General features: G+C 36.0%; 2 protein-coding genes and 1 non-coding gene across 3 annotated transcripts; 2 read left to right on the forward strand and 1 right to left on the reverse strand.

Moving 5' to 3' along the window:
* Window positions 1–927: 927 nt before the first annotated feature.
* On the reverse strand, window positions 928–2,824 carry LOC113704928 (uncharacterized). Its single transcript, XM_027226795.1, has 3 exons — window positions 1,726–2,824; window positions 1,523–1,611; window positions 928–942 (listed from the first exon to the last, which is right to left on the reverse strand). The coding sequence occupies exons 1-3, from the start codon at window positions 2,822–2,824 to the stop codon at window positions 928–930; spliced, it is 1,203 nt and encodes a 400-aa protein (XP_027082596.1).
* Window positions 2,825–2,954: 130 nt separating this feature from the next.
* On the forward strand, window positions 2,955–3,062 carry LOC113705116 (small nucleolar RNA R71). The gene has a single exon (XR_003451764.1). It is a non-coding gene; the product is annotated as a small nucleolar RNA R71 (small nucleolar RNA).
* An 8,603-nt stretch (window positions 3,063–11,665) lies between these two features.
* Window positions 11,666–19,038, forward strand: LOC113704930 (uncharacterized). The gene is made up of 5 exons (XM_072062143.1): window positions 11,666–12,526; window positions 14,174–14,245; window positions 15,797–15,940; window positions 16,346–18,343; window positions 18,445–19,038. Exons 1-5 carry the CDS (start codon window positions 11,740–11,742, stop codon window positions 18,789–18,791), a joined length of 3,348 nt encoding a protein of 1,115 aa, XP_071918244.1. The 5' UTR covers window positions 11,666–11,739; the 3' UTR covers window positions 18,792–19,038.
* The last annotated feature ends 557 nt before the right edge of the window (window positions 19,039–19,595 follow it).

The raw sequence follows: 19,595 nt of genomic DNA on the forward strand, positions 1-19,595 counted from the left end.
TAAATGCCCTTATCATTTCAAATGCATCCAATTCAACAAAATGTGGTCTCGACATGTATAAAATAGCAAGTTCTAGAATGCCGATACCATGTGTGATACCCACTCAATCAAACAAAAATAGAGCAAACAAGAATAATGTGCTCATGCATGGCTCAAAAGCTCCCAAAAGTCACAAAAGTGGGTCAAGTCCAGTATATCCAACATTCAACAATACTGTCAAGGTAAAACGAAATGCATAGCTAGTATATCTAACCACATGCCCATGCACCTTGATTGAGTTATTCATCATAGCAAAGAACTCAACTAACTACACTTTTTTCCTTTCTTTTTTTTTTCTTCATTTTCCTCCTCTTTTTTTTCATTTTTTTTTTGTGTTTCTCTTTTTTTTTTTTGTTTTAAAAGCAAAGCAAAAGGAGATAATAATGGAAGCCATCCCCCCACACCTAATACCTACATTGTCTTCAATGTAGAAAAGATGAATGAAGTATAAGGAGAAAAGGGAGAAACTTCCCTGACCACCGATAGGGTGCAGTGAGACACTAAGGCGGAGGAGGGTGAGGTGGCTGGAATCCAATGTGAGCAAAGAAAGCTGTCTGATGAGAGAGATAGTGACGGTGGGAAAGGCAGCGACGTGCGATGGATGGCGCGAGGAGGAGAGAGAGAGTTTCTAGCGGCGGTTGACAAAGGGGAAACCTTGGACTAAGATAAAACAAAGAAAATTGAAAAGTAGACGCTGAGACAATGGAAATGACCATACAGGACAAGAAAAGAGAAAAGTAGAAAGTGGGATTAGAGAGGATCCTGGTCAATCTTTGACTGTCGTTGGCGCAAAGGCTGGAAGCGTGGGCACGCCTTGGAACCTATAGTTTTCTGACCGTCAATTCCAAAACTTCATTCCTTAGAAATGACCACCTAGCGTAGGCATGTCTAACTGCCAGCTTCCTGTCACAAAACAACAATCCACTAAATGACACTAACACTTAACAAAAATTTCAAAAACATAAGAAAACTAAAAACAAAAGAAGCCTTGGGTTGCCTCCCAAGCAGCGCCTTTCTTTAATGTCTTTGGCTAGACATAACACCACTCTTTAGTTTGGATGTAATTAAATTTTTCTTTAATTGGCGGCCCTCCTCCGGGATCCATGTGGCCATTGAGTGCAACATTTTTCCTAAATTTTCTCTTTATTTTCACCTCATGAATTGCTTTCATCCTATAGGACTTGTTCGCAGCAACCTTGAATTTACCCCTACAAGCAAACTTAGAGAATTCTTGCACAGAGGGATCAGTGGTATACATAGCAAACACAGAATGAGAGTTAACAGGATGTTTCATTGTATCAAAAATATTAAAATGGACTATTTCTCCATCAAATTCCATCGTGAGAGTACCCTTACTAACATCAATTTTAGTCTGGGCAGTACTCAAAAATGGTCTTCCTAATATAATGGGTGATGGATTTGGGGCACTTCTATCATCCATGTAAAGCACATAAAAATCAGCAGAAAAAATTAATCCATCTACTTGCACTAAAACATCTTCAACTATTCCATCCGCATAAGCACATGTCCGATCAGCCAATTGAATTATTATCCCCGTTTCTTTTAAAGGTCCTAAATTTAGGGAATCATAGATTGATTTAGGCATCACATTAATAGAAGCCCCTAAATCTATCATGGCATTTTTTATATTAGAATGGCCAATCTTACAGGGGATAGTAAACATACCTGGATCTCTGCATTTGGGTGGGAGTTTCCTTTGAAGTACAGCTGATACATTCTCTCCTACCATCACTCTTTCATCACCCCTTAACTTTCTTTTGTTAACGCACAAGTCTTTCAAGAACTTTGCGTACTTGGGTACCTGCTTGATCGCGTCCAATAAGGGGATGTTTACTTGAATTTTGCGGAAGGCATCCAGGATTTCTTTTTCCTTTTCTGCCCTCTTTGTCTTTTCCAACCTGCAAGGAAAATGAGTTAGATTAGATTTAATAGGGATCGAAGGAATAGATGTTACCTTAGGCTCTTCGCGAATGCACCCTTCCTCTTCAATTCCCTTTTCTATCTGCTCCTCACTTTTGCTTTTCGAAATCGTCAACTTAGATCCCTCCACCTCCTTGCCACTCCTTAATGTCATGGCACTTACATTTCTGGGATTTACCTCAGGTTGCGATAGCAATTTCCCATAGACGTGGGATTCCAGGCGATTAATGGCAGTTGCCATTTGACTCATGCGAGTCTCCATATCTTTCATGCCTGCTTTGGTGTCCTGTTGAAACTGAGTAGTGTTTGCGAGCAAGGACCTAGTCTCTTGCTGGAGTTGAGCAGTAGTCGTGACTAGGGTTCTAGTCTCCTGCTGGAGTTGAGTGGTAGTCGTGGCCAAACTCTTGACAATTTCTTCCAAAGAACTTCCTGAATTGGAGAACGAGGGTTGGGACTTCTGTTGCCAAGGTTGCTGAAATCCTGGTGGACGATTGGGGAATGCATTTTGTGGCCTATTACCATAGCTGAAATTGGGGTGATCTCTCCAACCAGGGTTGTACGTGTTGGAGTATGGGTCGTACGGTTTTTGAGGCGCGGGCACGCCTCCAGCCATGTTCACTTGTTCAGCTCCATCCTCTTGCAACATAGGGCATGAGTCAGTGGGGTGACCCACATTTGTGCAGATTCCACAGGCCTTTGCTTGATGCATGTTTCCCACGGCTAATTGTCGTACAAAAGATGTCAGCTCCGATATCTGCTGCTGAATGGACGACGTCTCTACCTCGTTGACCCTACGGGTAGGGTTACTCTCACGGAAGCCAAACTGTTGAGAATTTTCTGCCATCGACTCAATGAGTAGCCATGCTTCCCTTGGTGTTTTATTCGCTAATGCTCCCCCACTTGCTGCATCAATGATACTCCTGTCGGACGTCTGTAGTCCCTCATAGAAGTATTGGATCAATAGTTGTTCACTAATTTGATGTTGTGGGCATCTAGTGCACAACTTATTGAACCTTTCCCAATAATCATATAGGGACTCCCCCGAGATACTGTTTAATGCTACATATTTCTTTTCTTAGACTTGCAGCCCGAGATGCAGGAAAATTTTTTTTCAAAAATTTCTTCTTAAGTTGGGCCCATGTTGTGATACTACCTGCGGGTAGGTAATATAACCAATCCTTCGCTGCATCCTTGAGGGAAAAAGGGAAGGCTCTCAGTCTAATTTGCTCTTCAGTGACCCAGGAGGTTTCATACTAGAGCAAACCACCTCGAATTTCTTGACGTGTTTGTGGGGTTCTTCGCCAGAGAGACCATGGAAAGAAGGTAAGAGATTAATCAGCCCCGACTTCAGTTCGAAAGCAGTATTCTCAGCCAAAGTGGGGAATGTGATGCATAAGAGCTGGTGAGTCAGCTCCGGAGCAGCCAGCTCCCTTAATGTTTGGGTGTTGGCCATGCTTACTTCGTCTTCCACTGACTCGTTTGCAGCAAATAAGTGCCCTCCTTTTTGTCTCTTGGTCTCTTGCCTCCGCCTACGCGCTGCCTTCTCAACCTCAAGATTGTATACCAATTCACCTGTGCGAGAAGAACGGGGTATAAACTAGCAAAAATACCAAAAAGAATAAAATAAAAAAAAAACTGAATTTGAAAAGAAACAAGTAATCCAAATGCCTGCTCCCCGGCAACGGCGCCAAAAATTGACAGGTGCCGAACCTGTGCAATAATAATTACTAAAAAGTTCTAATTACTACCACAAATAATTATAGAACAAATCTAAGTATTGGAGCAGGGACCCTAGGTGTGCAATGGGTTACTTGATTCACCCTGTTCCCGAAGAGTTTGCTTGATCCGATATATCAGATTAGTCTATAAGAATATTACTTTTGTGTACAATGGCAAGTAGGGTCGATTCCACAGGGAGCGGGTAGGAAATTATTTCTTTCCAAATTAGTAGAATGGAATTGGGGGATTTTCAATGGGAGGCAAACAAATAAAATAAAAATAAGAATAAAAATAAAGCGAACTAAATTCAAAACCAACTCACAAAGCACAATTCACTAAAAATAGCAATTAATAAAATTCTACCCAAAGGATTAACTGCTCAGGCACGGTCCAATCAAATGATCATCGATGCAAAGATATCTCATCCATTCATCACTAGGTTGGTTATAGTTATCAACAAGCTCTGACAACCAGTTCTTCCTTACTTTTTCGACAGTCAAGGTACGACCATTAACTGCTTCCCTAACTAGATAACAACCCTAGGTACGACCGTAGGAATTTAATTACCCAATTGCATTAAAGTTAGAAGAACCCAACCCTAACCAACAAACACGCTAAGAGGGTTTATTTAAGCTAGATCTTACGCTTCCCCATCATAAAACCAATTATGGTGGTTGCTACGAGGTGTTAACTAAATGAACAATTACGGATTCTATTTAATTAACGTGGCAGTAGGCTATTAAATTAAATCAAATACCCGGCCGTTGATATTCAATTAATAAAATACCCATGAACAATTAATTCAGGAAACACACGAATAGCAATAAATTGGAAGAAATAATGAAGATTCGATTAGATCTCACAGATATTATGGACCGCGCCCTCGCGTCAACCTTTGGGTAGAGGAGGAAATTAGCCGCTCCTCATCGTATCAATCTCGCGCGATTTAATTAATTTCATCCATGCAAATGTCAAAGAATCTGGAACGGTGAAGTAGCGAAGAAAGAAAAAGGAAAGAGTCTTCCTTATCTCTGCGTTGGCGTTCGTACTGAATCCCCAAATTCAATGCCAAAGTCCACGCAAATTATACAGATCCGAAGACAAAAGTGAAAGAGTCAAACGTAAAGGCCAAAAGCAAGGGAAAGAAAAGTCTTTTGCGTCTGACCCCTTCGGCCAAAATAAGAAAAGTTAAAGCTATCTAATCTCCTATGCAATTGCTGCCGAAGAGGAAAACAAAAGCAAAGGAAGCGTCTGACCAATCTTGCAGAAAGGTAAAAACTAAAGCTAAGAGTAGTGATCCTCTGAATCTCGTTTTTTCTTCTTTATATAGCCGCCGCCAGGAGCTCTCAGACGTCTGGCCCAATTCAAGCTAGCCTTTTGGAGTTTTAATCCCGTGCTCCTCGCGGTTCACGTGGATCGGAGTCCGGCTTTCGGTAACGTCTACCTTTTAAGGCGTGGCCATGCCCTGAAATGAGAAGTCTTCTGAAAATTCATCTCAAGATATCATTTTTAATGCTAACCACCTACAATTCACACAAATATCAAATATGAGTAAAATTCCATTTCTTAGCACCATGAATAGCCAAAATTAGGACAAAATGACAATGCAAAACGTGCCAACTAACTGCTCTATCAACATCAGTAGAAAAGCTAAAGAAGTTCATGGTTTTTTCAAGTCAACGTTGGAATAACTTGGAGAGATAGATAAATGCTAAAAGATTTACACATATCTTTCCAAAAGATTGATAGATGTTGCAACAGAATAGACTTCCGAAAGTATGGTCTCACCTTCAGGTAAATTTTTTTTTTTTTTTTGTCGATACGATAACTTCCTATACTATGGGGAGGGAAAGGGCCTGAAGAGGTCCTGAGATAACTCGAAGGGGACTGAACTACCACCGAACCAAACGGGTGCGCGCCCGCCTGAAATTTTTTTAAGCAAGACTACATTTAATTGTGGCAAATCTTGCCTCCCACCTCACCAAACCTTAAGGCATTGATGGTGACCACCAGCCGCTGGTGGTTCTCAGGTAAACAATATGTACATATACAACATTGGACTAAGAACAGTCTAAACTGTTCACGGCCAACAAGACACAAATTTAAAATGTACTATTGAAACAGCGTCATGTAACTCCAACAAAATAAGTATATACGAACTCGTATGAACGGTAATTGAATATAACATTTATGTTATAAGGTTGAACAAATCATTTACCTTGAATTATATTATATTGAAGAGGAAAGACAAAATCTCATTCTCCATACACGAGAGCTGACAGAGAGGAATTGGGAGTGTCAATTGCGCCGCATATGGAGGGAGGGAAATTAGTGTGCTGATTGGTTAGCTAAACACAGCGTCCATGCACGGCTCAGCAGGTATTCAGATTATTGATGAAATCCTCGCATAGATGAGAGAACTATTGATAGCTGCTGTGTTAGGAGTTCCATTTACTCATTCTGTTGCAATTTAAGGGGTTATGATGATCTCTTCCAATGTACCCAAAAAAATTATATCATATTGAAACGGTAGTATACTATTAGGAATGGATTTCGATATAACTGTTTCTGTCCTATAAAAATATCGACACTGACTGTTTATTCTATGTCTTCTTATATTAGTTTAATTTCTATATAATCTCAAACAACTAAAATCAATAACTTTTGAAGCCGTTGATCCTAACTGGACGTAACCAATTTAAGTGCAACTGTTAATAATATCGTAGGTGATATAGTATTTTTTTTTTTCCATTTTAACGTAACTTATGAGTCAAATGTTTGTACATTAATTAATCACAATTCAAATTGAATGATGAATCAAATTACTAGATATTTGATTCTAGTCTTGCTGGTAAGAATTGGCTTGAGTCAAGTTCGATGACTAATCAAGCCAAGCATGAAAAGCAAGTTATATACAGTAAACTTTCAAACTCAACTCATCTTGAGCTTGATTCAATTGATAGTATAAAACTTGAAATTTATCTATGGAATTTTCAATCTACTACTACAAAGCTCATGCTCAATTTGACAAAAGCTTATTTGAGTTTGACACAATAAATATCAAGTCAAACTTGAATAAAATTTCAAACTTATGAAAATAAACAAACACGTTTAAACATTAGAGTATTGAAGTTTGTTAACACCTCTAATCCAACTAATTTAATCTTAACCCACTTTTGGGATTTGTCCACACAATAATGGTGTCTATAAAATCCCCACATTTAAAACACATATACGCTCCACACGCTGGGGTCTAATTTCCTGTTGTCCATCACCAATTTGGACAATTGATTGATCATATAGGTCGATATGAAGAAACAACTTTACTTCTACCCTCTTGCAGTACTTGTTTTGCTGCACCATCTAATGATGACCGGCTGCACAGCCATGAAAAGATTAAGTTTAGGCACTGATCAATCTGCTCTTTTAGCCCTGAAAGCCCATATCACTTCAGGACAGCAAGAATTCTTGTCAAAAAACTGGTCTTCTGCAGCTGCATCATCCTCTGTCTGTGACTGGATAGGAGTCCAGTGCAGCTCTCGACACCAAAGAGTCAATGCTTTAAATATATATATATATATATATATATTTCCAAAACAATGACTATATATATAGAGGTTTCAAGTTGGTTAAGAATTTCACTATGAAAAACCCGATCCAATAAAAGAAATAAGATATGCGAGTTTTTCCTTATTTTCTCAAACGAATTTTGGGTATTTTTCTCTGAACATTTTTCTCAAAAAACTTACCAAACAATTTGTGTGTTGATTAGTTTTACTACAATTAGTGTGTCAATTAGTAAACCTTGGTGAGTATTTATAGACAAATAAGTTGTCCCTATCATTTTAGAATCCTAAAACTAGATTCTAATACGATTTAACTTCCTTATTCGATTTAGCTTTTTTATTTTAATACAACTCTTGTATTTGGAAGATTTAAACTTATTTTGTACCATAAGTCCCGCAAGTTTAATTTATCTCACATTTTAAATATCCAAAGTTTAAAACTTATCCTTTAAGTCCCTACTTGAATTTCATTTAATAGCCATAGCTTGGTTAATATGTAGTTGTGGTTCAGCCTTTGAATGATCAATCTAATAGATAGATGGATGGAGAAGATCTGGTTGAAAAGGCATTAGCCTGGTGATTAAGTTTAAAATTTTTTGAAATTAGATATCTTGGATTTAAATTCCTCTTTTATCTCTCCACTTCTTAAATCTCGCCATTTCTCTATTAAAAGGTTGTTGCAGTGCAAAAACACTAGAATTCGATAATCAATGAACAACACTCAGTTAGCAAAAAGCACATTATTCAAATTAGCTTCAGAACTAGAATACGAGTTTTTCACTCCTTAAGGGTACATAGGTCCGTCACGCAGAAACCTCGTATGGTTGGGAGATTTTGATTGAAGTAGTAAAGTTACTCCAAAAAATCTCTGGAATGTAACCCTAAGCAGTTTTTCCTAATCTTTTATTGGTAAGTACTTGAAAAACTAAACTTCCGAGCCACGAAAAATAATCCATTGCTTTAGGTGTAATGACATCTCAACTGAAAATTATTCATTCATAAGTTGCCTGGTAACTGGATCATGTCGGCATGCGGAATGAAAAATCAAGCACGGTGTTTATACGTTGGATTTTGGAGAAATTGCTAATTAGGAGCAAATATGAATTTGAAGATACCAAACTAAGAGATTAATCTAGTCTAAAAAAAAAAAGGTAAAAGTTTCTGGCTCTCTAAATTGTTCTAAATTATGATCCCCTAATCGTATTTTCCACCTCATGATTATCGAAGTTAATATGAAATACAGCAAAGAGTAAACTAGCAATTTTTGAAGTTAATTTAATTTGGTCCACTAAGTCAACTGATACGGCATACACAGAAGCTCCTGGAGCAGCATGACCAGTGACTACTGTCCACAAAATGTAGGGTCTCCAGTCCCTTGACTTTGCTCGGAGACTAGTTAACTTTGAAACTCATTCCTTAGTTTTTCTTTAAATTTTACAAGATGCCATATAGCATAAAAAAAAAAAAAAAAAAAGTAACGGAAAACATGCAGATTAAAAGCTAGCTATCAATGAAATCATAGTAGGTTGTTGAAAACTGGTCCACGCGTACGTGCTAGATTGTAAACACTCAATGAATTAGGTGAGTAAAGGTTAGTTTAGCAGGCGATTATTAAGAAATAAATTAACAGTAAAATTGCGGAAGCGTATCTGGATTCATATCGACAAACTGATATTTGAATCTTTAAAGATATTAGAGTGGTCTTCCAGGTCAACACGTATTTGCCAATACTTGAGAGAGCCCTTTAGTTTTTCTCTAGTATCTTTCTTGACAATGGAATATCAGGGAAGAGCTATTTTGTGATACTAGAAAATACGACAAATAGAATATCTATGACTTGGGGACCATAACCCTATTTATAGATAACAATCCTGTTATTATTTGGATTCCTATTTCAGCCCATATCTATCTATCAGTTGTGATTTCCTGAGGACAATTCCGAGCGCTTATTGTTTGAGCCTTTGAGGGAGCATATCCAGCACTGTCTTCACTTACTACTCAATCAAAGAATTTACTCACAGCATAATAAATCATATTTGGAATCATTACTAATCAATATATAATACTTTGGAATCACTATTAATCAATCATATTGGTTGCGTTATAGTACGTATTAGCATTTGTAATCCACAATAGAACTAAACACATGTAGTATTTGTTGTTATTTTTGTTTTCTCTTGGTTATCAATTATAAAATTGGTTCGGGATTAATTTTGGAAGATTTGATTTAACGTGGTCGGCAGGCTTAGTTTGAATATATTCTATATACGGATAGAGATAATGTTGTAAATAATGCGCATGCTCTTTTTATTTCCAATGTGCATGTATTTGGGTTTGTTTACGTATATTTTTCCTACTCCAAGTAACAATTTTTATGTAAAATAGTACATAAAATTTTGGAGGCATATGGCCAACCGTGGAGTTGGAAACGCACAAAAAAAAAATTAATAGTGCTATAATATAAATCAATCTCTCAATTTAATTCTGACTTTTATTTCTAAATTTTAGACACATACACCCACCCCTAAAAAGTGAATATTGTTGCAAAACTTAAAATCTCAAGTGTGTGTTATAATATAAATCAACCTCTCAATTTAATTATGACTTTTATTTCTAAAATTTAGACATATATACCCACCCCTAAAAAGAGAATATTGTTGCAAAACTTAAAATCTCAAGCGTTCACACTTGTGTGAAAGTGAGTATGACAAGGATATAAACATATTACGATCTGTCTAATGGATACCCCGTTAAGATATATTTCAGGTGTTAGATTTTTAGAAATATAAAATTAATTAGAGAGATCATATAAATGCAAGGGAATTAATTAGAAAAAGTGTGTGAATGCAAGGGAAAGTAGTAATTATTAGTGTTAGTGTGTGTGTATATACGATAGGTTGAGTGGAATGTAGGTGTATTAAAGAGTGTTTACGGGACACTGGTTTAAAAAAAAATCCAACATATATATTATTAGGATGTAACAAAAATTGTCCCGCTGACCATGAAAATCTTTGGCTCCACCACTGCAGGCAAGAATGGATACCCCTTCAAAAGCGTTGCTTATGAATATAGGTGTCAAACCAACACATTTAACTAAATTTACTTATATCCGTCCATGAATAGATGGGTATGGATATCTTAAATTTTTGCATATGGATATAAATGGGTTACCCAATAATACCCATTTATTAAGTGGGTATTATTAGGTAATCCATCAAACCCAATTGACCCATTTAGAATTATTTTTCCCCAAATCTCTTCTCTTTCCCCACCCTTTTTTTTTCCAAAATTTTCATTTTGTTAACTACTTTTGTTATTATTATTATTATTATTTGTTGGTTTTATCTTATCATTTTATTTTCTCTTGGTTTGTTAACTTGCTCATTTTTCAGTATTACCAATTTATGATAAGTTTTACCCTTTTTTCCTACCTTTTCAAAATGAAAATTTAAATTTACACATGAAAAAAATATTAGGGGTTCAAAATTTTTGGATAAAATTTTTATATTAACTTTTATAGTACTTAGTTCAAATTTTTATATTCTTATTATTCAACTATTACTTACTCATTTTTCAGAATTGCCAATTTATGATAAGTTCTACCCAATCCAAACCAGTCCAAGTCACACACCTCTATTTATGAGTATGTGCCACGATCAACTACTTCACTGAAGCAGCGAATTAAGCTCCACTTGACATTATTATTGTCTAACTGGAAAGTCCCGTCCCATGCATGAAGTCCCGTTGTTGGCGATGTTGAGAGGAGAGAAAAGTCTGGTTCTTCGATTATTACAGAAGCCTACTACTAAATGTTATGGTCCAATATCGAATGGTTAACAAAATTTCCAACGTCCTTTACACGGTAGTTGACATGTCACATGTTGGAATTTATCAGCTAAGAATTATTAACAGCAACCTGCAGAATATATCCACATCCAAGGCTAGCTAGAAAATAGATGATTAGTACGTTCAGAATTTCTTTGAGTTAGACTAGTAGTACCCTATTGTGTACAAATATATACACACATACATACATATATATATACCGATCTTGTAGATCTATCGGTCCAAATTTTGCCACATCTTCAAATACTTGAGTTGGTAAAATGATGTGATAAATTTTGAACCACCAAACCTATATACACTCGATCTACCCAAGTGTTTGCCCTAGACTAGAGTCGTAATCATTCCCAAAGTCACCCCAACTAGAGAAGTCAACTTGGGGGAAGGGAAATTTATTTTTAAAAAGAAAAAAAGAGAGAGAGACGGAAAAAGTGAAAAATTGATCAAAATTCAGCGGAAAAGGTTTTTTAAGGCAAAGTTTGGATAACTGAGAGAGGTAAATGCTAAAATGTATTACACGCGGTCACATAATTCCAAAACAATGACTATATATAGAGGTTGCAACAGAATGGACAGAATGGACTATATATCGCCGATTAGGACTATTGATTGATCATATAGGTCGGTCGATATGAAGAAACACTACTTTTACTTGTTCCCTCTTGCAGTACTTGTTTTGCTGCACCATCTAATGATGACCGGCTGCACAGCCATGAAAAGATTAAGTTTAGGCACTGATCAATCTGCTCTTTTAGCCCTGAAAGCCCATATCACTTCAGGACAGCAAGAATTCTTGCCAAAAAACTGGTCTTCTGCAGCTGCTGCATCCTCTGTCTGTGACTGGATAGGAGTCCAGTGCAGCTCTCGACACCAAAGAGTGACTGCTTTAAATATTTCAAACATGGGACTCACCGGCACAATACCTCCGGATTTGGGAAACCTCTCCTTTCTTGTTTCTCTTGATCTGAGAAATAACTCCTTCCACGGAAATCTGCCCGAAGAGTTGTCACACCTGCGCCGCCTGAGGTTCGTCAGGTTAACCACTAACAACTTCACTGGAGAGATTCCAATGTGGTTTGGTCACTTCCCAGAACTCCAGTTCTTGTTTCTGGACGGCAATGGTTTTAGTGGTTTTATTCCTTCTTCTATATCCAACTTGTCAAGAGTGGAAAAGTTAGATCTAAGCGACAATTTCCTGGAAGGAAATATTCCAGAAAAGATAGGAAATCTTTCAGCCCTCAAATTGCTGACTTTTTATCGGAATTATTTAGCTGGTCAAATACCACTGAGTTTATGCAAGATTTCTCAACTTCAATCGCTAGACTTGTCATCCAACAGGTTTAGCGGGCACATACCTAAAGAAATTGGAAATCTGGAGAAGCTTACGTATTTATCCCTCATGACTAACAACTTCACAGGTAATGCTTTTGCTTTGCCTTTTTGCATACCAAACCGCAATTAATGGTCATTTTTCCCTGTTTGGCACTGGGATTCAACACTATTTACTGTTTTACCAGCTTGGCTTGGATGGCTGGTTCTTTTTTTTTTTTTTTTTTAAAACAATTTACTATTGTAACACCTCTGCTTCTTTATTCCAGAAAATTAAAAGCATAATTACCAAACTTCCAGAGGTGACATGATCAGCGACTGCAATATCATGAACCATTTGCAGGTTATTATTAATTTGAGTTAAAGAGACAAAATTATGTCAAATAGGAAGCAAAATATGAACGCATCAGTTGGAAAAAGGTATAGAAAAATTTAATCCCAGCTAACATGAATTGGCTCGCATGGGGAAATTAGTGTAATTGACGAAGAATGTTAGATATTTTTGATAGCTTCTTGGACAGACTTCATCTTACAACACCATAGAATGGAATTTAGTAGTTGAATGGGGGCATGTCAAAGCTTGAAAAGCTACATAGGCAATATGAAAGTAGTTATTTTAATTAGAGTTGTTTCTCACTCCTATGTGGCATGTCTAATTGAAGAGAATTAATGGGTTATGGGTCATTTGGGTTTTATCCATATTGAATCTTATATTATATATTTAAAAATTATCCCTAATTTAAAAATGACTAATCTTATCTTAATGATATCTAAAATAACTTTAAAAAATAACTAATTTTATGTTAATGATATATGTTTTCTATCAAATTATTACATAGAACTATAGTAAAACATTTTCAAATCACAATTATTAAAATCTTACATATTTCATAAATTACTTCCTTTTACCACCATATTGTTGATTATTATTCAAATTGTTCATCATCTCTTCCCTTAATTGTGAATTAACTTAGTGCAAAAAAAAAATTAACTATTACACCGACAGATTTACCAATATTGTTGATATATTGATGAAAAAAAGTTGATTGCTGGATCTTTTCTAGGTTCATGGTTATTATATGAATATATACTTCTAGTGTGATATAAATTATCTGAAAAGTTGATATAATTAAATGTAAATATATACTACTAGGTTCAAGGTCATCATAAAAATTTAAATTATCTAAAAGAATATTTATAAAAAAAGAATATCTATTAAGTTTTTGACATAGAATACATTATTTGATGTATATTATCATATTATAGTGAAAGTATATAAATAAATTTTTAAAAATTAGTAAATAAGTGAACATTTAGAATACATTAAGTTTTTAAAGTTAATATGAATGAAAATTTAGAATTATTGTTAATTTTTGTATTTAAATTATTCATATTTTTATAAATTCACAATAAATAAAAAAGACCGTGCTAAGACACGGGTAAATTTCTTGTTTAAAATCTAATTTCTGTGGGTAGCCTGCCGTCTCTACATCCATCCCCTTTTGCGCGTCCCTTCCATCTCCTCTTCTTCTTTTTTTTTTTTTTTTTTTTTCAAAAGGAGAATTGACCAAGGTTTCCTTGACTTCGTCCCTCTACCAAAGTTTCTTCTTTACTCCAAAAGCTTGAATCGCCAACACAAATTTCCACTTGTTAGTTACATCTCGATGAAGTAAGACATTTTTCAATATATCTCTGAAATGAATATGATTAATTCTGTCTTTACATAAAATTTTTAGGTGTAATTCCCCGAGAGATTGGCAAACTGCATGGTTTGAAGGTTCTCGTGTTGGGGCGTAACAACTTGACAGGTAAGCAGGTCTATGAATAGCTTCACCACTACTTATGCTATATTTACAATCATGCAAGTAGCAAATATTTGGATTAAGTTCTGGGTGAAATGAATTCATGTCATGTCTATTTGAATGTCCATAAACTTCAGATACTCCTACTTACGATTTGGGGTGAGCATTCGGTACAAATTCGATATTTTGGTGCATTCAATTCGGTAAATTTGTTTATTTGACCTATAAAATCTTACACCTATTTCAATTTTGAATTGGACTTAACTGAATTCATTTTAATTCTGAATTCAAATTCGGGATTGGAAATGAAAACGATTTAACCGAATTAAATAGGAAAAAATTACAATTGGTATTCATTTGTTCAAATCATTTGAAAAATCAATTAATATTCATTTGTTCCCCTATACCTAATTATATCTTGAATCCAAGCTTCAATGATTTAGGGAACAGAAAAAGTGATTAATTCAAATCAAAATTCAACTTACTTGTGTAGTTACAAAGTTACAATTTACAATGACGAATGATTAGTGATAAGTGATGACTTTGCTAATTCACTTGTGCAGTTGTGTACACTTACATTGCTACACATACACTTGTATGGTACTAATTATGTTTAATATTTAGTACAATACTTATATAATTGTACTTATTATATATTTGTGTATAGAGCGATAAGTATCATAGTTAGTGTACATAATTATATATTATTTTAGGTATATGATGATACTGTCTACTATTTACAACTAATAGCCTTTACTTATATCAAATATTAATAGTATATAGGGTTTGCCTATATAATATCTTAATAGCATATAGCTAATTTAGTATTCAAATGCGGTAATACGGGTTCTATTTCATTTTACCGAATTTGAATTCAAAATCAATTATTATCAAATTGAAATTCTTATTACCTATTTCATACCATATTAAAATTAGGTGAATTTGGTAAATACCGCTTCTGTACCAAATACAGATACCCGATATCAAATTATCAAATTGAATTTGAAATCAAATACGAATTAGACACATACCTAATTTGCTCACCGCTATACTATGGAAAACATCCACCAAAAAAAAAAAAAAAAAAACTTAGAAGTTCCAGAAGAGCCATATATTCCTTGGACGTGTCTACTTAGAAAGTTTGTTACAACATTTACTTACTTTAGATAAACATAAATCCAGTGAGTTATCATTTTTTCCCCTTAGTTTGCCGCCATGTAAAAGTATGGACCATCATTTTTTTAACCCCTTTCTGTGCTGCATTGGAACGATTATTATGTGGAGAAACCTTTTATATTATTCACTCGACCATTTTTTTAGTATTTGTGATGTAATTTATGTAAGAATTGAAATGATAACGGCTAAAAAAAAAAGAAATAAAAAAAAAATAAAAAACGGTGCTTAGAGAATAATGTAGAGGAATCTTTCGAGGCCGATTTTGCCTCAAAGGGAACCTAGGCTTTTAGCTGCCAAAATTCTTTAAAAAACAGTAAAGCACCCTATGTAGTGTGTATACATTTCACACATACACTGCTAGCCGACTTCTGTGATTGGCAGGTACGATTCCACGCGAGATAGGCAATCTGCAAAGCCTGCAGGGGCTCAATCTGGAATGGAATCAAATCGCGGGAAGCATTCCAAAAGAAATCGGGAATTTGACGATGCTTACTGAGCTCTACTTCGCCAACAACTCCTTGACAGGTAAATACTTCTTTAAAGTACCATTTTTTGGTGAAGTAAATCGAAATCGGTTAACTAAAAGCTTACATCCATTCTTTCTTTTTTTTTTTTAAATTTATAGTTCCTCCATCCCATATATTTAATCATGTTTGAGAATATGTGCCTTTTATGCATAAGTATACTCTACCAAAATATTTTTTCTTTTGTTCCACTTTTGTCCTTAATCATATGCTGATCAAAATAGAGAGTAGGAAGCAGTCCCATCACATTTGTCTTTATACATTATTAATGAAGGATATAAGGGAAATTTTAAAGTATAAAGTAGTTAGAAATGTCAATGGTACCGAGGAAGTAATTGGTTTCTTCAAAGAATTTTACAGCCTAATGAAAGATATGCTTCCTTTGAAAATGAAATCTGGTACGCAGGTACAATACCACCAGAGATGGGTAACCTTTACCAACTCGAGAATCTTCAGTTACCTTCTAATGGCTTGAATGGCTCCATTCCCCCTGGCATCTTCAACCTCTCAGCATTGCGGAATATTGCACTTGAATTTAATCTTCTATCGGGAAATCTTCCGCGCGATCTAGGACACAGACTGCCCAAGTTATGGGCCATGGGTCTCCAACTGAATAACCTTGGTGGAGTTATACCAGTGTCCATTTCAAACTGTTCCAAATTAACATTTCTAGAACTTTCAACTAACGGATTCACTGGTTCCATTCCTGACGCCCTCGGGGACCTTAGACTTCTGCAATTTCTAGATCTGTATGGCAACAATTTAACAAGTGATCCTACATCTATGGAGCTGAGCTTCATCACTTCATTGACAAAATGCAAAAACTTGGTTTATTTATACCTGGGCCCAAATCCGTTAAATGGGCTTCTTCCAGCTTCCATTGGGAATCTCTCCGCTTCTCTACAGATATTGTATATATATTCTAGTGGAATCAAGGGCACCATACCAAGTCAAACTGGCAACTTGACCAATTTGCTATTGCTTGATCTACAATCGAATCACTTGACCGGAGGCATCCCAGCAGCATTCAAAAATCTACAGAACCTGCAAGGTTTGACCGTGGGAGATAATAATCTTAACGACACCTTAGATAAACTTTGCAGTTTGCATAGCTTGAATTCAGTAGATCTGACCACAAACCAGTTTTCTGGGTCTATACCAGAATGCTTTGGTAATATGACTTCTCTTCGGAAACTTGATCTAGGAAACAACTTTTTAGCCTCTGCCATACCTAATAGTTTTTGGAACCTCAAAGATCTCTTGCAGTTGAACTTATCCTCAAACTCCCTTAATGCTTCCTTGCCTCTTGAAGTTGGAACTCTGAAAGCTGTAACATCTATAGACATATCAGCGAATCAATTCTCCGGTGACATTCCTAGCACAACAGGTGATTTGCAATACCTGTTGATTTTAAATTTATCCCAAAACCAATTTCATGGATCTATCCCAGAGTCATTTGGCAATATGCTCAGCTTGCAAGGACTTTACTTATCGCACAACAATCTTTCTGGCTACATACCGAAGTCATTGGAGGCACTTCGGGACCTCAAAGAGCTTGACGTTTCTTATAACCATTTAAGTGGTGAAATTCCTTCTGGTGGTCACTTTAGGAACTTTACTGCTGAATCTTTTCTGTTCAATGAAGCATTGTGCGGAGATTCCAGGTTTCATGTGCCGCCTTGCCCAAGACCTAATTCAATTCACAGGTCAAGAATTAAAAAGGTGCTTCTATTTGTATTTGCTCCTCTGGGACTCGCTTCTGTGGTTGTCGCAGCCTTAGCAATTGTCTTCAGAAGATATTGGAAGAAATATCGGGATTCCAAAGGAGTAAACATGGTATTAGTGCCAACGCAAGAAAGAGTTTCGTACTATGAACTTCTTCGAGCAACTGATGGCTACAGTGAAAGCAATTTGCTTGGCATTGGGAGTTTTGGATCTGTTTACAAGGGGATTCTCAATGACGGAAGGTCTATTGCTGTAAAGGTTTTCAATTTGGAATTGGAAGGAGTACTCAAGAGCTTTGATGTAGAGTGCGAAGTCCTGAAGAACCTTCGCCATCGAAATCTTGTGAAGGTCATCAGCGGTTGTTGGAACCAGGATTTTAGGGCCTTGGTGCTTGAATACATGTGCAATGGAAGCCTTGAGAAGTGGCTGTATTCTGACAACTATTTCTTAGATACTCAACAGAGATTGAATATAATGATAGATGTGGCAAGTGCAGTGCAATATCTGCACGAAGAATATTCGACGCCTGTGATTCACTGTGATTTGAAGCCCAGCAATGTCTTACTTGATGAAGATACGGTTGCCCACGTCAGCGACTTTGGTATTGCAAAAATGCTGGAAAAGGAGGAAAGCTTTGCATGGACCAAGACCTTAGCTACAATTGGCTACATTGCTCCAGGTAATGATTCTTCAATCTTAATCCTAAAGTTTGTGCATAGCATTTAGTTTCTTTTTTCCTTCTTTTATGTGACACTTGTTCAATTTGAACGTTGTTTGTAGAGTATGGATCTGAGGGGTTGATATCAGCAAAATGCGATGTTTATAGCTATGGAATCATGCTGATGGAAGTTTTTTCAAGAAGAAAGCCTAATGATGAAATGTTTGCTGGAAATTTGAACTTGAAGAGTTGGATAAATGATTCTCTGCCTAATTCGATTCTTCGAGTCATTGATGCTAAGTTGTTGAAGCGTGAGGATAAAAATTTCACTGAAAAGTTGGAGGGTTTTTCATCCATCATGGAATTGGCCTTGAAATGTGTTCGTGAATCTCCAACTAACAGACTCAGTATGAAAGTTGTTCTTGAAACACTGAAGAAGATCAAACTCAAATTCTTGCAAGTAATGTAGGCTGATGAATAGTTCGGATCGAATATGTATAATCATCCAAAAAATTAGGGAAAAGAGGCAATTTGTTGATGCCAAATAAATCAAAGCACATGAGCTATGAAAGACGCTGTGTTACTGCAAATCAAATTGTATGATTAAAATTTGGAATTTCTGAATGTAGAGAGAAGCAGGGAATGGAGCAGTGTTCAAAAATAACCTCCTCTTCGAGACTTGAAATTTGTGAATGAAGCAAATGTCTCTGGCTCTATGAATTGTGTTCATTCTCTATCCCCTAATCGTGTTTTCCACCTCATGAATTTTGAAATTAATATTATAAAAGACAAAAGGAAGTATACTACCAAATTTTCGTTCTTTACAGTACCTCAGATTGCCTATAAATTTGTCCAATATAAATTTTTGATTGGTGGGCTTGAGTTTTCCTTCATCGAGTGAATGGCTGCTTCCAATTACCTTTATGTAGTTGACCACTACAAAGAGACTTAAGCTCTCTTTGGGTGCAGGTCACTTGCATTCATCTCTAGAATTTATTAGAAATTTCATTATCGGGTGCAAAGATACCCGTTTAATTCGGTGATGGTTAGTCATCTTCGACTTTTCCCGTTGGCTCATTTGTTCCAACCCCCTCCCTTAGGATATTTAGAATAGAATAAAAGTAAGTATAAAATAGAAATTGACACCCATTTAATATGGTGGTGATTTAAAAAAGTGAGTGGTTGCTTCAATTTTATTTGGTCCACTTAGTCAATGACACTATTCCAATTTCCAACAACCAATTGGTACTTTAGGGATCTCTGTTGACTTTAG

The sequence above is a fragment of the Coffea arabica genome, chromosome 8e (assembly GCF_036785885.1).
Source record: "Coffea arabica cultivar ET-39 chromosome 8e, Coffea Arabica ET-39 HiFi, whole genome shotgun sequence".
Taxonomy (NCBI): Eukaryota; Viridiplantae; Streptophyta; class Magnoliopsida; order Gentianales; family Rubiaceae; genus Coffea; species Coffea arabica.

Excerpts from the sequence above, each read along its gene's own strand:
- LOC113704928 (XM_027226795.1), bottom strand. The coding sequence starts at position 2,824 with ATGGCAGAAAATTCTCAACAGTTTGGCTTCCGTGAGAGTAACCCTACC. Across the intron at positions 1,612-1,725 it reads ACCCAAATGCAGAGATCCAG|GACCTTTAAAAGAAACGGGG; the intron begins GTATGTTTACTA and ends CCCTAAATTTAG.
- LOC113704930 (XM_072062143.1), top strand. The coding sequence starts at position 11,740 with ATGAAGAAACACTACTTTTACTTGTTCCCTCTTGCAGTACTTGTTTTG. Across the intron at positions 14,246-15,796 it reads GGGGCGTAACAACTTGACAG|GTACGATTCCACGCGAGATA; the intron begins GTAAGCAGGTCT and ends TGTGATTGGCAG. Across the intron at positions 15,941-16,345 it reads CGCCAACAACTCCTTGACAG|GTACAATACCACCAGAGATG; the intron begins GTAAATACTTCT and ends TCTGGTACGCAG.